The sequence below is a fragment of the Oryzias latipes genome, chromosome 8 (assembly GCF_053564925.1).
Source record: "Oryzias latipes strain Hd-rR chromosome 8, Olatipes_Hd-rR_3.1".
Taxonomy (NCBI): domain Eukaryota; kingdom Metazoa; phylum Chordata; class Actinopteri; order Beloniformes; family Adrianichthyidae; genus Oryzias; species Oryzias latipes.
The window spans coordinates 12352263-12369830 of NC_136244.1; the positions used below are offsets into that span (position 1 = coordinate 12352263).

Consider the following 17568-nt stretch of genomic DNA (forward strand, 5'->3'; position numbering starts at 1 on the left):
GGCTCAATAAATGTTTAACTTTAGCAACAGGATAGTGCAAACTTTAAAATTTTTAATTAATATTATTTAATTATTCTATTCTATTAATGAAATATGAAATATGATATTCTGCCACTTAAAACAAAGAACAGTGAAATAAAAAAGGGTTAAGTGTTTCTGTTATTTGTTTCACTGAGCAAGACAGAGGCTCCACTGCAAAAACCTATTCGTATTGTCACAAGAACGGGCAAAAGGCTGGTTACAAATGCAAAAGGTTTATTAGCTCACCTAAAAGTCCCCTTAGCTAAAAGTTTATACATTTTCTGTTATGCCAAACAATGTCTTGTAAATGTGCCTCTGTGTCCTAGATCCTTAAACTGTTTATCTGTTGACAAACTTTACTGCTGGTACCATATCTGGAAATGGAATAATGTTTAAGGCTTTAACTGAAACTCTTTCCATTCAGCTGAATTTTTTAAAACTAACTTTGATCTTTTTATCACCTCTGTCATGGTGCCTCTGAGAGTCCTCTCCTTCCCCCTCCCTTCTCTACTCTGCTTCCCAGATTGGACCCAGCTGTCGGCACTCACCTCATCAACCTGCCTGCTCCACCTAAGAGGAACCTTCCCCAGCATTCATTGCCAGTTTGTTGCCCCTTTATGGTGTGGCTGGGTAGCTCGGTTACCATATCAATGGTGAGCGAGTGAGCAATTAACACTTGTGCTATAGGCATTTTAACGTTGGAAGTTGGGTCATCTAGACCCACTAGACAGTGCGCTGAACATTTTTTCTTCAATGATTTGTGATCCTCACTGGTGTCCATGGATTGCATGAAATCTTTCCACCTTTATACACCTTTGTCATGGTAGGGATAACACATCAATGTAAGGGTGGGGTCATCTGAGAGAGCTCAAGGGTTAACATCACATCATCATCATACTGAACTTGTTCTTCAATGAATCTTTGTAGTGAGAGCCTCCAGTGTATTTCATTCCACTCCAATCCTTTCCCTGCAGGCTGTCTGATCCAAGCTGTGTAGTAGCTGCTCACAGAATAAGAGACCTGACAGGTGATGGTCAGCCTCTCACCTGGCTGCAGACTCACAGAGCCTGGCTGTGTCAGCTGTTCACACTTTACACCTGAAGAGGACAAACAGTTTAATGGTTAATGGTGGGACAACAGTGAACAGTGTCTTTGTCTGAGTCAAACTCACAGGATCCAGCAGCCAGACCAGCAGCAGAACTACAGAGAACATGATGATGAAGATGACGAAGATGACTGATTGGAGTTTCTACTTGGCTGACAAGCCATCAAGTTTTTTTTAAGATGAAGTATTTGATTAACAATGTACTGAAGGACATGATTAATAACTTTGTTTTTGTTTATTTGGATGACATTTTTTTTTTTTTACCAGACCCTGTTGTCCATGTGCAGCACGTCAGAGCCATCCTTCAGCGCCTGCTGGAGAATCAGCTTTTCTGTAAAGCTGAAAAGTGCGATTTCCACACCTTGCGAACTGAGTTTCTCTGGCATGTGGTCACTCCAGGTGCTGTCCAAATGGATGACTCCAAAGTTCAAGCTGTCTTGGAGTGGCCTGTCCCGACAGGCAGAAAACAGCTACATTATCATCCTCCTCCTTTCCTGTCATTCCTGACAGCTGCTTGCATTTAGTTAATTGGTTTCTCGTATTATTTAAGATCACCTGTTTCAGCAGTCTGTGTCGCAGTGTAGTTTCTGTTTGTTCATTATGTTCCTGGTTTGCTTGGCTTGTTTCAATGGACAGGATTCCTTAGTTATATTAAATACTTCTCCTCACTTCACTTCCTTCTTTGTTCCTGCATTTGCGTCACCTTGATTTCCCGTAACAGAAACTGCTTCAAAAACCAAAATTACGAACTTATTAATACAAACGAAATGTCTTGATTTGTTTTGGTTATCTCAAGATAAAATTTAAGTTGCCATTTTCAAAATAAAATTTTCTGTTTGGCGACTTTTTTTGGCAAAGGCATGGACCATAAGAATGGTCTCTTTGTATTCTCGTTAAGCTCTGATTGGGTGGATTTTTGTATTTGGGTATTTTAGTTATGTGATGGCATTTTCTGTATTCTGTCTTCCAGTGTCATAAAAGCCCATGCGGGCTGGGCACACGAGTGCATGACACTTAAAAAATATCAAACTGAACTAGTTGTTCTTGTTCAAATTATAAACATGGATGTTTCTTCATGTATTTAGTGACATTTTTGGGTTTAACTTATTTTCTTTTTTCCTGACGTCAAAGGTTACATCAGATCTTAGTTGTTAAATCTAAAGATCTTTTATCTATTATCTAGTTGTCTTGGTAAATCTAATAATTTGCTTTTCATTACATTTTCAGGTCATTTGTTTGTCACACGTATCTTTATTCCTTGTGTTATAATTTGCTCATAACTAACACATTTCTTTAGTCTACACTGATATTAGCAAATGTTTTTAGTTTTAAAATAATCTTCGTGGTTTTTTTTTAGTTCCAAACATGTTTCTCTTGTATCTATTTCTTGGTCTAACTGCTGCACTGACTAAATTATTTCTTTTGTCTCATAATAAATGTTTCAGGGATTTTCTGCATCTGTTTCCTCTCTTTGGGTTGATGCAGTTAATAACCTGCCTCTAAGTCTAAATACAGATTACGGTATTCAGCTGTTTCTGTTTATATTAATTAGCATTCATCTGATTCAGTTTTTAGTACATCCTGGTCAGGCCATCTTTAGTTTCTTCCTTCTTTCATAGATTTTTTTTTTTTTTTTGTCAGCTAAATTTTTTCTATTAGGTTTGTTTAAAGTTTTAGTTAAGCCTGATCTTCTCTTTGATTCCTTCACATCCCATTCCTGATAATCAGGGCCGGCCTGATTATCAGGGCATTTATTTTGTTTGTCATTTATAAATGAGAATCTTTATTTCCAATTTGTATTTGGCAGCTTTGATTCTCCATATTCCATGCCAACGCAAGATTTTTAGACACACTCAATGTTGAAAAAGTCAGATTACCTGACTTTCTATAACAGATTTACAACAGTTTTTATACTGACATAAACTGGAAAATGCAGATCGCACTAAACATGTGTTAGCAAAACAATTAAACAATAAGATAACGTGACTTAAAACATTTATCAGCCACCATACCATTATCATTATCTACTTTTCTATGCTCTCCACCGTTTTGGAAGGTCAAGTTCGACCTCATCTTTGAAAACTTGGATATCAGAATTATTATCGAGTTTTGCATTTGGAAATTATGACAAACGGGTAATTTATGTACAAACTTTACCTCGTATCGATAAGTATTTTACGTTAATCGTGCAGCTGCGCACAGAAAGGCCAGGATCATGTAAAAATACGGCCCCAACATCCTCCAAACTTACCTTGTGATTGATGTTAAAGTTCTTCATCTTTTTTCAGCGCCTGATGAAAAAGTCTCTTTGGCAAGTTCTCTTGTGGTCCCTTTGATCAATGTGACAACTTGCGCTCGTAAATGCACACTGTGCTAGGCTCAGATGTTGACCAATCATTGCTAAGAGTGGCATAACGTAATTATTTGGGTTGCCAGATTGGTTCAGGTATGTTGAAAGGGAGGATCATTAAAGTGCAGGCAACATTCTTTTGCTCAACATTCGCAGCGCACGTTGGTAGGGAAGTGCTATTAAATGGGTTGCCAGATTTGGGCCTTTTTTTTGCCACTTTGGGGCCCTGTTGGTGACGGCAGGGCCCTACACGGCTGCGTAATTTGCGTATAGGGTGGGCCGGCCATGCTGACAATGATTTGTAGTTTGTGTGTCATGGTGCCTCTGGCAGCGCTCCTCCCCCTCCACTCTCTGCTCTTCTCCTGAGGACTCCCAGCTGTTTCCACTCAGCTCATCTACCTGCAGCTCTTCTTAATGAGACCAACATCCAGCATTCATCGCCAGTTCGTTGCTCCTCCATGGTGCATAGTCAGGTCATTCATGTTCTCGCTCTAGAAATTTTGACCTCAAGTAATTACTCCCCTATGCCTTGTTTCAGGAAAAACCCACCACAAGTGTTAACCTGGGATTGCCTCCAGAACTATCAGTCCTCCTCAAGCTCGGCTCGTTACCTGTTTATGCCAATCCTCCAACTCAGCCACTAGAGAAAACCTCCAGCCACGCCACGACTTCAAGCCAGGATTGCAGTTACGTGCTCTACTACTCACCTGCTGTCCTCGGCCGAAATCCTCGTCATGGGATCTACATCCTACAAAAATAAATCAACTAACTTACCTCATACTCTCCTGTTTTCCTTCCAGGTTCCAGCACCTGGGTCTGCCTCAAGTCCTTGATATCATGACATTGTGATTTTTAAACTATAACACAGACACTCTCCAGCTCCTGTTTCCTGTTTCAGTGGTAAACAGAGGAATTATTTTGTGTGTGACTCTTCAAACACTTCAGTCAGTGTGTCTCTTCTGCACAGTAATACATTGCTGTGTCTTCTGCCTTCAGATTGCTCATCTGTGGATAAACTTTACTGCTGGAGTCATCTCTGAAGATGGTAAATCTGTTCTTCACTGACTCTGAGTAATAGATAGGGCTGCTGGATGTGTGCACCAAAGCGATCCACTCCAGTCCTTTCCCGTGAGTCTGTCTGATCCAGTTCCACACTGAGCCTCTAAAACCAAATCCAGATGTTGTACAGGTGAGTCTGTGGGACTCTCCAGGTGTTTTAACTGCTGCTTCAGATTCTGTAATGCTCCAACCTTCAGCACTGCTCAAAACAAGCAGAACAAACACAAACAAAGGTATTTCTCTGTGAGCCATGTTGACTGTCTGCTTAGAAAAACATTGATGCTCCTGAAATATGAAATCAGAAAAATCTGCTTCTTGGGATATTTTAAGTAAACTCCTCCTACATCCTGGTTCAACTTAAACAAATGCAAAAAAAAAAAAAGGAAAATGGTAAAAAAAATAAAGATAAATGTGTGCTAGGGAGTTAATTTAGAATAAGAAAAATTCAAAATAAAATAATGTTTTAAAAAATCAGTGTATAAATAATAACTGAAGGTTAAGATTTCTTTTGACTGACAGTTAAATGAACAAAAAAAAATCCAAGTTGGTGTTGAAGAGACAACACTTCTGCCCCCTGGTGTTAAAGAAAGAGAAAGTACAACATCTTTTGACAATTCAGATTATTTACCATTTTGTTTTTTCCAACTGGATTTGGAGTTTAAAGTCAATTGTTGTTATTGTGATATTTATTTTGTTTACTTATTAACATGTTTCATTCAAATCAGCAGAAAAGAACGTAACAGTATTTCTTTTTTGAATGAACTAAAATGTGAAATATATAATTACAATTTCATAAAATGTGATTGTTTTTATTCATTTTTCCTGAATCTACTGTGTGGTTTAAAACATAAAAAAAAATCTATAAAAAATTAGGACATACATTAAGAAATGATCTTGTACACCTTTAGCAAAAACAATTTTACTAGTATCAACCCAAATAGCCCCAATCCATTCAGATGTTTTTCCAACAGGTTGTCTAATCTCATATTTTTCTGATATTTACTTAACAATATCTGTCCCAATATCTAGCAAATGTTATTTCCTATTTTGTTTTTTAATTATCACAGCAGTGTGAAACTGTCTGCAAAAGTGTTTGATAATTCAGGGCTGTGTTGGTAAAGTGGTTAAAGAAATTTTTTTTCTCTCTCAAATGTGTATTTTTTGACTGAAATGTGTCATTTTGCAAACAATCTAGGAATTCTGCAAATGGAGTGGGCTGTTTGGAAAATTGTGATGATATTTTTAGAAATGGAAACCGGTTATCAAGATTCATAAATGTTGTGTTAAGGAAATTCTAACAAGATTCAACAGCTTCTCTAACGTTTGTCTCCCTCTTGTGAAAATAGAGATTTGCACTTTTATGTGTTGAACATCTTTTGTATTATAGAGAAATAGAATTTTATTGACTATTAAAAATAACTGTAATAATAACAAATAAAAAATATTAACAAAAAACAAAAAAAAGGGGTTCATACAAATATACACCCTGTTTATCCGAAGATACATAACGTCATTTTGTAATAGTAAAACATGTCCAACATAAAAGGCCTTCAGCTCTCATCTGTTTGCTAAGTTGCTGGACAGAACATGTTATAAAAACAACTGTATTACATGTCCTCTAACATGATTATCACCTCTATGATGGTATGTTTGTTAATTTATAATACAAAGAGAAAATAAGACAACACTTTAAACTTTTTTTTTAATAAAATCATTAATTTTTTTAAACAGTGATATTGAATAGAACATTGAAGAAAAAAGATTCAAGTAATATTGAGTCATCTTTCATCATAACAAATAAAGCAAACAGAAATAGACATAAGATATAAAATCTTTAAACTGAATAAAAACAGGTCAAATGTCATCATAAATCCTGAGATCCCTGCAGAAAAAGAGATCTGTCTTTTTCACATCTTCATTTGATCTGAAAAGAAAAACACAGATAATGCTTTAAACATCTGGAGACTGTGATGTAAAACATGTTTAATTTATCAATAAATGCATTAGAGTCACACAACTTTAGAAATACCTTACCTTTAAAGCTGTGGTGACAGCAGAAAAGATGATGGAGATGAAGAATAAAAGGAGGAAGAAAATGGCCATGCCCCAAGCTTGCATGACTGTGTCTTGGCTCACATCAGCATGCAGGATGTCATCAAAGAAATGACAGTGTTCCAACGTGTCTGTGAAAGAAGCAGAAGCACATCTGTTACTTCATTGTTGCTTTGATTCTTACAGTGGAACAAAGAGATTCCACCACAAAAGTGATGTGACGGATGTAGTTTTTAATAGAGGTGAAGACAGAGCATCAGTGTGACCTGTTTTGGAGACATTCACAGACAGAGTGGTGTTTCCATGTGTCACCCTGCAGGTGATGGTCACCCCGGGTAAGGAGTCAACTGGAGACAGACGGAGGAAGCTTTGGATGCTGAACTTTCCATCCGGGCCTCTGTGGGGATGACTATTATTGTAGTTCCACAGCTCTGTGCTTCCATCAGCAATCCAGGTGATGTTAATGGATGCAGGGCTGAAGCCAAAGACCAGACACACAAGTTCATTTGAACCCTGGAGCAGGACGGCTGATGGTTCACTGTGGGTCACTGAGGCTGAGGAAACAGGTCAGAATCAAATGTTTGGAGGAAACCAATGGAGCTTTTAGGAATGTTCATTCTGAAAATGAACTGTAATCTCACCAAAAACATCCTTTATACTGCTTTCAAATGGACTGTTGGAGGATTCATGTCTCACAACACAAGTATAAGTTGACTTCTTGTCATTAGTTTGAGACACATTCAGTCTGCAGCTCATTGAATAAGAGCTGCTGTCTGGATCCTTGAATGAAGGACTGTTAATGTAACGAGAAGATGAGAGTTTCTGACCATTCTCCTTCCAATGCACCGAGATGTTAGATGGGAAATAACCAGAAACTAAGCAGGTTAGTGTGAGAATGTCAGACACGGAGAGTTCAGCAGCACTTGGTTCCACAATCCTCACAGTTGGAGGATTAAGGTCTAAAAAGAATGAAGGAGACAAAAGTAAAAGTCCATTCTTTAATATTTATTGATCATTTCCAAATCAGTTCTGTTTTTACCTGAACAGAGGCTGATGTCCTTTCTGTCACGTTTATTTAGAAACCTGTCAAACACTTCACAGGTGAAGGTCTTCCCTGTTTTCCACTCTGTCTGAAGAACATCCAGTCGACTGATTACAGTCACACGTCCATTTGTATCCATGCTGATGTCTGTGCTTGATGCTGATTTGGACACTGAGTCAGAAAACCAACTAATTTGTGGATTAAAGCCTGATGCAGAACACAGGAGTTTGTGTTGTCCTGACTCTTTACTGGAGACCTGAAGGACTTCCACTGATGGATCCACTGATTAGAATGTAGAGAAAAACACATGAAGGATTCAGTCAGTGAAGACTTTTGTTAGATTTCTGCTTTTTCTAGAAAAGAACCATTCTCACCAAAAACACTGATAGCTTTGGACTCAAAAGACTGGCTGGAAAAGCCTTGATGGACTTTGCAGGTGAAACTCTGGTCACTCTTCCAGTAGATGTGAGGAACAGAGAAGCTGACACTGACTGTATGTGAGGCTGGAGCTTCAGGAAGATCAACATACTGTTTGTCAGAAATGTCAGCTCCTTTGGACTGAAGTGTGACATAGAGGTGCTGTGAGGAGAGCTGTGAAAGGTCACAGTGCAGCTTCACATCATTGTTTTCTGTCTGCAGGTCTGACAGAGATCTCCTGATGTCCACATGAGGAGCTGAAACTGCAGAACCTGAAGGATGATAGAAACTATGAGGCTTTAATAGATTAAAACAGCTGCTAACAGTCATCAGTTCTAAGTAACTTTGGGTTTTTTAGAATGAAATTATTGAGCCAAATCTCCTGTTTGGCTTCGTAGACCCAAACACTTTCTTCATTCTTTGTAATCATTAATAAATGTTCCTGTTTTTTCACTGAACCAGTAGCTGTCAGTCTTTTTGTTGTTTCAACACAAGTGTAGAAATTTGAACCTGTTTTTATGAGAAAACATTTTCTTTAGCCTTTTTGGGCACCAGTTAACCAGTTAAGCTGTGAAAATTTAGAACCACTGTGACTAACTAGTGGATTTTTTTCCATCACTGGTTTACAACTAACATTAAAGTGAGGTTTACTAGTAAACCAGAAGACATTATTGAATCACTTTTTAACTAGTTGTCTGATTGTGTTTCAGTCATTAATAGTGAGCTCAAATGGGTAGAAATAGTTCAGTAAAGCCAAAACTTGAACATTAAAGATTTATTGATAGACACTTTGGAAAGTCACAAGTTCACTTTGTTAGACTTTCTGGATTAAGAGTTAAGTTATAAACAGTCTAATATAAAGGATGTGGATTGTATTTTAAAAATCCTGCCAATCTACCATAAAGACACCCAGAATAATCACTAAAATAACCAATTATTCACTTTACATCTACCATACTTTTGACATTCTGGGATTGTTTGTGGTTAAACCTGTCATATTTTCTTGCTCTAGGATCTTAGCTCCACTTTACCAAAAATAAACTTTATTCATAGAAGTTTTTATTCCAACATGCCGCCCTTCAACAAAATGGAAAATGTTCAGTGCTAAATATGTCATTTAATATTGTTGTATTCTGGATAGGATTTATGATCAAAGTGACTTTAAAGTAAGAAAGTAGTGAAATGACACTTTACATTTCTGACATGTTAAAATTGAAAGGAAAGATTTAACTGAAAAAAAACAATGAGTAATGTACTTCAAATAGGAAGTTAGTTACACAACACAGATGATGGTTGATCTTCTCACCTGAAATCTCTACAGTCTTCTCAGCAGAAAAGCAGTGATGCTGAACTTTACATTTCAGAAGTTTCAGGTTTTTCCAGCTGCTGGATGGAACTGTCAGTTCACTGATTAAAGTGGTTTTGTTTGAGAATTCATTCACTCTGTCAGTGGATGGTTGTTCCTCGTCCATCAGCCAGACAAGCTTAGCATCAACATTGTGGATGAAGCATCTAGCTTTCACATCAGAGTTGGTCATCATCACTGTCTTGAAGCTGGGAATCTCCACATGAATGGAAGGAGGATTGAATCCAAAGACTGCAGGAATCAAATATCAATGACCTTCTGATAACACTGATCAAAATAGTGATTCAAGTGTTTCCTCACACTTACTGTGACAAATACTTGTTGTCTTTTCATCTTTGTTCTCCTTGTGAATGAACTTGCAGGTAAAATTGGAGCCTCTTGTCCACTCTTCCATGTTTGGCTCAATCTCAGAGGTCAGACTGTAGGTCTTCTCTCCCCCCTCCACACTCTGCAGATGTCTTTCTGTGGGCTGGATCTGTGTCAGCTGCTGCTTGTTCTGCTGCCACTCCACACTCAGGTTTTTGGGAAAGTAACCGTTCAGGGTGCAGATGAGTCTGACCTGTGAGACTCCAAATTCACCGTCCCAGACAGGAAACAGGCTAATGTTTGGAGAAACAACGCGCAGCTCTGTGATAGAAAAGAGATGACATGTTTTTGCATTTGTCCTTCTGAATTTCAGCACTGATTATTTAAAAGCTGATTTAAACTCATTCATACTAACCTTCATGTTTTAGTTTGTAGTCTCAGTTCTAAGTGTAGTTTTTTAGTGTTTATGTTTACGGCATAGTTGTACTTTTACACAGTTTGGTGTTAAAGAGGTTTGCAAAAACACAACTGAAAGTCAGTTTCACAGACGTTGAGCTCGACAGGACAGAGTGATCTGGTTATTCAGTTAGAGGAAGCTTTGTTCAACACCCAGCTCCCAAAAAAGTCCAGAAAGACAGAAGTGAAAGGACAGAAAGAGCAGCAGAGCATGGCAGACTGCAGGTGTGAGGTGTGGTTATGCCAGGAACAGAAACAGAGAAGATGGAAATATCTCATCTTCATTTACATGAGCTTTGCCAAAGGTTTGACTTCAACCGTCAAATAATTATAGACTGAAAAAGTTATCGACTGTAAAATTTGCACACTGAGTAATGGACCGCTGACTCCAGCTGTTGGTGGTTTGATGAAAACTTCAGAAAAGATAAAACACAAAATGTTACATGAAATCAACCAAACACTGACAAAATTTGTGTATAAATCTATCTACAAATGCATAAACATGAAGAACTTGAAATGAAACACCAGAAAAAGATGGAGGAGCAAATAAATTCTTATTTTCACTATTTTATTTAAATCAGGAAAAGATACAAAGACTTAAAGTTCAAAATTTAAAAAAAGAGATTACTTACAGGATTAAAGCAGTTTAAGAGAAAAAATAGAGAAAAGGAAAAATGGTGGAACAAAAATGTATAGAATGATCTTTATGATTCTTCCTTTTTTCATTTGATCTGTAAAAAGAGAGAAAAAAACTTTTTAATGATTATAATAAAAGTTCAGTTCAACAACGTTTAGCTGTGAATTTAATCTTTCTCTCAAATTATAAAATGCTGGTTAAAAAAATAAACAAAAATTTGAAAGGATAGCATTACAGGCTACTTTTTTATTACTTAAAAAACAATTTTAAAAAGAAAATGAGAAATAAATATTTGTGTCATGTATTTATCATGTATGTCATATCCATTGCTTTAAAAAATAGTCACAGAAAAAGAGAAACTAAAACAGTAACATTATTTTTAGACAAATATCTAACATGATTTATTTGGCTTTTCTTGAGTTTTTCAGCCTCGGGAATGATGTTGACATATTTAAAAAAAAACTTCTGAAGCTGAAACATAATTTTTATTTCCTGATGCTTTAGAGAAAACCAACTCATCATGCTGAGCATACAAGTAATAAATGTTGTAAATATAGTTTAAATAAAAAAATTAAGTGACTTTGCAACATTTTAACCTCTTTAAGATCTCTTTAAATATGTTTTTTTCCTCTTTGAGTTAAAAAACTCTGAGCCTGTTATAAACAAATGAAGCATTTACCTTTGACAATGTGGTTCCAACAGTGAACAGCAAAGTCATGATGAAGAGGAAGATGAAGGTCAGAGCTGTGTTTGCCATGTGATCTTCCTCTGCTTCCATCTCCTCTTTGCAGGAGCAAACAGTTTCATTCAGAAACTCTGGTGGGACTGCAAAGTAACAAATCAATGAACTGTTGGGATCATCCACACTTCACAGACTGTTCCCAGTATTTCTAGAATGCTCCTTTTCTAAGTCAACACTAGAACCTGTCCTGTCCCAAAGAGCAAAGTGGCTTTAATCTGGAATGGCATCAGTTAGTGTCTCTACTGTGAATGTCCCATCATCTTCAACTGTCCTGCATGTGTTTACATGATCCTGATCAGTGTTTTCTCCTTCATTCAGTCAGCTAATGATCCTGACTTGTTCTTGAGAAACGTCATTCTTGGTTTGGTTTGCATGACTTGGCTTGTTAGTCAGTAAACTCACAGAGTGAGTCTGTTCAGTAACTGAGAGACCAGAGTTAGAGGATTTGTCTTGTTGGGGGTGCAAGACCCAGTAGAAGACACACAGGCACACAGACACACACAAGCTTTGTTAACACTCTGCTGGAAAATAAGACAAACACAATATTGTTGTATTCAGGAAGATTGTGGTGTTCTGGAGAGTAAAGTGTGATGCTGAAAGATCAGTGTGTTCAAAATGTACACTAGTGTAACAGTGTCTCACATCATTTAACAACAGAAAGAGCAAACAACAGGCATGAACGATGTTTTTTTTTTAGTTTTTAATCTGCAATCAAACACAACACAATGGCTCATCACAAAGTACAAACAAGAAAGAAAAAGTAGACAACAACAAACAACATCTACTACGCCTTGCACTTTTCAGAGATGTTCAGGTTGAGGTTGACCAGGTTGTTTTTATCATCTGTGCTGAAACCAATGGATCTGACAATGGATCTGGTGGAGTTGGTAATGGACTCGTGGTAAACAGCACAGCTGTACACCACACCAGACTGTTTCCACTGATCATCTGTGAGGGTTAACTGGCTGTAAACCAAGTAAGATCCTTGTTTCTCTACTGGACTGGTGGTACTGGTCTTGTACTTTGAGTCTACTACATCATCATCAACAAGCCAAGCTATGAAAACCTCCTCAGGGAAGAAGTCTTTCACAGAGCAAGTCAGGGTCACCTCTTTGTTTTTAGCATGTTCTACAGGAGGCAACATAAACACTGAAGGACGCTGAACATGTTCGCCTGCAAGTACCAGAAAACAGAGGAAATAAACAACTGACTGACACAACTGTCATCATTTGTTCTGACTGTAAAGGATTCAAAAAATCTGTGAATGTCAAAATGTAGAAGAAGTGATCGTACTTTTTTGTCTCTTGTATTGGATCTTGAATGGGAAAATAATGTCTTTATGTTGGACAACACAGTAGCGTTCGACTCCCTGATGCCATTCATCATATGTGATGTCAAGCACAAGCTCCTCCTTCTTTTTTAACCCTTCATTCTTTACAGTTCCAGCCATTTCTACTTCATTTTCATTCTCCCACAACATCTTTTCAAGCTCACCGTTATTTACATGAATTTGGCATGTTATTTTTCCACTTTGCTTTACAAGAATGTCCCTGTATGTAGGGCCAATGATTTTTAAGTCTACAGCTGCCTGAGTACATCCTGCACTTCCTGAATGAAGGACAAATGAAAAGTTATCGATCAGAACCTAGATGTTCAATCATTGCAGCTGGATGTTCCACTTACCTCCAGAAGATTCTTCCTTGTAGGTGGCATTAGCCTTTTCCAACACGTCAGTATTGTTCACACCTTTCCCCTTGAACACACATGTAAATGTTGCTCCAGAAGTCAGCTCAGTGGGGTTTACTGTGAGCAAACTTGCTGCAGAATACAGCTTAGCTCCATTTGTGTCATTTCTTCCCTCTGAGAAAACACTGGTCTCATCAAGGATGCTGGCTTTTTCGCTGCCAACTTTCTGCCAAATGATCTCATGGGTCCTAGGAGAAAAATCTTTGGCAAAGCAGTAGAAAGAAGCCTGTTGCTTTTCCTCATCGAGGGAAAAACTTGTTGTGAGATTGGGCGACCTAAACAGCACATCTGAAAAACAAACACATACACAAGAAGATTTTTGCAGAAGCAAAGAACTTTTTTTGTGCAAATATATATGCAGAAGCTCAGAAATTGACTTATTATTTTTGAATAGAAAAACAATAATACAGACTTTCAGCAAACTGATAATTATGATGATCCTTAGATAAATTATATTATATAATTATGATTTACACAATAATATATTAATATTATTGTGTAAATCATGGGGGTGCATTGATACTGACTTCTGCATATACACTGACAATGACTGGCAAGCAAACATATATTTAAAGTCATTGTTAATAATGTTAATTAAAAGCAAACAGTGAAACAGAAACAAAGGTCACAGTTATGAGGAAGATTATTCAAAGACATAAAAACACAGAAACAAACTGCCTATCTGTGAAGGGAAATACAGACACTGAATGTCTTTTTTTAATTCCACTGTTTTATTTAGTAAAATTGTGGAAAAGGAAATTTAAATTTTTCTTTTAGATTACTGATATTTTTTGTAAAAAAAATTAAACGTTTTTCTTTCCTTCATTAAATCTATTTGATAATTTTTACATTTACAGAAAATGTCAAGACTATGATCAAATAAGTGCTGAAAATTTAGTGTATAATGAAATATATTAATGATACAGTAATTAAAGTTTATTAAAATACAACATTATAGACGTCATAATGACTTTAATTAAAAGAAAGACTATGTTCATTAATATTTAATTATGTTTAAAATTCGAATTTACTTGGATAAACGTGTTGATAAAAGAATATTACAATATAAATACATCTTTTTCCTTAGCTTTTATTTCTTAATGTCTAAATCATACAAAAAACAAAGAATCCCAATTAAAGTGTTGCCAAAAGCTTCAGTTGTTTCTTTCCATTTGAAATCTTAATCCTTCAAATATGTCTTTAAAACTTGTAAATTTACTTTCAATAATTTAGTCATAACATTTTATATAAACGAAAAGATTTATTTATCAAATTTTACTTTAATAAAAAAAAACTTAAAGCGACTTATAAACCAAACTTACCTTGCTTAGTAAAAGGAAGAGACGTTGTTCTCTCTCCTAGATGATTGGCAGCACACTGGAAAGTCTTTTTGGCGTCCCAGTCCTGTCGGCTGACTTCAACCTGACTGATTCCTAAATATTTGTCATTTTTCAGTATTGAAGGGTACTGGGTGATGTTTTCCAAATTGTTGGAGCCCTGAGTCCATGAGAAAGTCAATGAAGAGGGGGTGAAATCAACGGCAAGACAGCCAAGAGTGACCGTGTCTCTACTTTGAGGGCCGCATGGCATCAGAGGAAACACGTTTGGAGCCTGAGTAGGAGTGTCTGAAGAAGACAAAGGAATAAAGAATTAAAACAACAAAATGTATAACTCATAATCTATCATGACAGAAGAAAAAGTTTTTTTTATTGATTTCATTTATTCACAATACACAGACCATCGAAACATCTTCTTTAAAAACAAACAAAAAAAAAACACAAATTTTTCCTTAATTTAATTTCACCCTCCTAAAAATTCTCCAACAATTCATGACATTTTGTATTAACACTGGCAATTTACTCTGAATACAGATTGAAGAATATTTTGTTACCGTTGTTTATTAAACTTTAAAATAATTTTAATCAAAATCTTGTATAATTGAATTTTTCTGTTAATTAATTAGACTTTTGTAATAAATTAAACACTGATCTTACCTGAAGAAACAGTCACCATTGTACCTTTTCCCCAATAGTCAAAAGCTTCATAGTAACACAGTGCTCAATCTGCTTGACTCTCAGAGTGAAAAGGCAACTCTACTAATGGTGACTGCAGCAATCACCAATCATTAAAACATTATTTTGAGAAAAATCTATATCTACCTTCAAAATGCATTAAAAACGTTAGTGTGTATCATTTTAAACAGGAATTCATTTATAATAATGAATAATGTGTTAACTCTAAAACTCTTTGAAACAAAATATAAAAAATAAAGACAAAATCAGCCTTTTAAAATGTAAAAAGGGCTGGCAGCACATTTTAAACAGATCTTACCTGAAGAAACAGTCACCATTGTACCTTTTCCCCAATAGTCAAAAGCGTCGTAGTAACACAGTGCTCAATCTGCTTGACTCTCAGTCTAAAAAGGTCACCACCAATGATGACTGAATGACTGAACTGTCATAATTCTAAAAGTCTAAATCTAAACAATTCAAATCAACAGTGAATTATTTTTATGGATCTTAATTAAAACTTTTACACCAATGTAAATTATACTGTATTTCAAATCACAGTAATGAAATAGTTTTTTCTGAAAAAAATAATAATACTGGCAATTTAACACAATTTGACTTTACATTTTTAAAGTACATAATGTTTTATATTTTTAAAAGAAAAGGTCTTACCTGGTGTCACTGTTACCACTGTGCCTTTTCCCCAATAGTCAAAAGCACCCCAGCTACACAGTGCTGAATCTACTGGGCTCTAAGGGTAAAAACTTATTCTGACTATGGTTACAGATTTATTTTTATTATCTCTGATACGGTTTTTAGGTGAAGCTTTACACTGGAAAACACTTCTTTTTAATCTAAATGTACAGGCCAATGTATTAAAAATTATACAAGTTTGACAACAAATCATAAAAAAATATTTTTTGGAGTTTGAAACCATTTCTGATCCACATTCTAAAGAAAACAGAAAAATCTTACCTGAAGAAACTGTCACCGTTGTGCCTTTTCCCCAATAGTCAAAAGCCCAGTTATCACAGTAAAACAAGTCTGTGACTTCCCCAACAAAAACCTCTTTACTATTTTACCCTTATTTTCTCTTTGGAAACTTGGATTTGTAGAGAATTCAAAGCCAAAAAAAAAAAAAAAACCCTGCTGAATATTCATCTTTGAAACAGAAGAAAACTGTTAATGTTCACAAATGTTTAAATGATAAAAATATTTTTTTGATCTATTGACAGCCAGTCGTTTTGGGTTTGTGGAGACAAACATTTAAAACTAAAGATTTTAAAACTACTGATGTTAAATCATAAATGATTATTTGTCTTACCTGAAGTGACGGTGACCGTGGTGCCTTTACCCCAGTAGTCAAAAGCGTAGTCACAGTAACACAAACTATCAACTACTCCATGCTAAAACCTGTTCAGCTTCTACAGACCCAAGTCACATTTTTGTTCAGGTCTGTAATCAACCAGTTAGTAGTTTAAAAATTAACTGTTTTGAAAAAAATTCAAGAACAATTTTTCAATTTCGTAATAAAGTTTCTTTTACCTGAAGTAACTGTGACCGTTGTGCCTTTCCCCCAGTAGTCAAAAGCATTGTCACAGTGTAACATTCCAACATCTCTGACATACAAAAACTTCAAATGCATCAATGATACCAATAATGTCCAGAAGTCTATTTTAAAAAGTAACTTTTACAGATTAAAAAAAAAATGTATACCTGTTTTGACAGTTTCTATCAGATGTGGTCAGTAATACTAGAGCTCTACAGTTTTTTTTTTTATTCTTGAGCCCCTCTGAGTTCTAATTGTTCTAAAATACAAAGTTAAAAAATTCACAAATTCAAAATAAGGATTCAAAATCTTAGATTTTTACCTGATGTTACAGTCACCGTTGTTCCTTTTCCCCAGTAGTCAAAGCTGTAGCCGTAGTAGTCACAGTGATAAATTTCAACAGCACTTCTGTACAAAAATGTCTCTCACACCTGTATCTAACACTTAATGATAATAATTTGTCAGATAACATCAAACCATCACCAATATTTCACTGGAGATCTTAATTTTGTAGCTGTAGTAAATTGAATAAAACAAATTTGAAATAAACAAATACAGTAATTATTTATTAATAAAGACATTTTGAAAAACTAAATATTCTATATGTTGACTTGCCAGAACTTACTGTGACTTGTGTCCCTCAATAGTCAATATAGCTGTAGCAGTAATTTTCTACATTCTGATGATAAAATATTAAGTTTCTTGACATCA

General features: G+C 35.9%; 1 protein-coding gene and 1 long non-coding RNA gene across 2 annotated transcripts; one reads left to right on the forward strand and one right to left on the reverse strand.

The window, feature by feature from the left end:
* The first annotated feature begins 1129 nt into the window (after positions 1-1129).
* On the forward strand, positions 1130-4820 carry LOC110015493 (uncharacterized). Its single transcript, XR_002290698.3, has 3 exons — positions 1130-4162; positions 4277-4376; positions 4473-4820. It is a non-coding gene; the product is annotated as an uncharacterized LOC110015493 (long non-coding RNA).
* A 1205-nt stretch (positions 4821-6025) lies between these two features.
* On the reverse strand, positions 6026-16932 carry LOC105354609 (uncharacterized). Its single transcript, XM_078951022.1, has 14 exons — positions 16854-16932; positions 14622-14924; positions 13237-13587; positions 12847-13161; positions 12339-12726; positions 10193-10246; positions 9719-10095; positions 9353-9643; positions 8004-8318; positions 7627-7911; positions 7229-7546; positions 6854-7141; positions 6570-6718; positions 6026-6459 (listed from the first exon to the last, which is right to left on the reverse strand). The coding sequence occupies exons 1-14, from the start codon at positions 16915-16917 to the stop codon at positions 6451-6453; spliced, it is 3507 nt and encodes a 1168-aa protein (XP_078807148.1). The 5' UTR covers positions 16918-16932; the 3' UTR covers positions 6026-6450.
* Positions 16933-17568: the final 636 nt, after the last annotated feature.

Coding starts and splice junctions, on each gene's coding strand:
- LOC105354609 (XM_078951022.1), bottom strand. CDS start 16,917: ATGTTACACTGTGACAATGCTTTTGACTACTGGGGGAAAGGCACAACG. Junction 14,925..16,853: donor AACGGTCACAGTTACTTCAG/GTAAAAGAAACT, acceptor TGTCTTCTTCAG/ACACTCCTACTCAGGCTCCA. Junction 9,644..9,718: donor GACAACAAGTATTTGTCACA/GTAAGTGTGAGG, acceptor TGATTCCTGCAG/TCTTTGGATTCAATCCTCCT.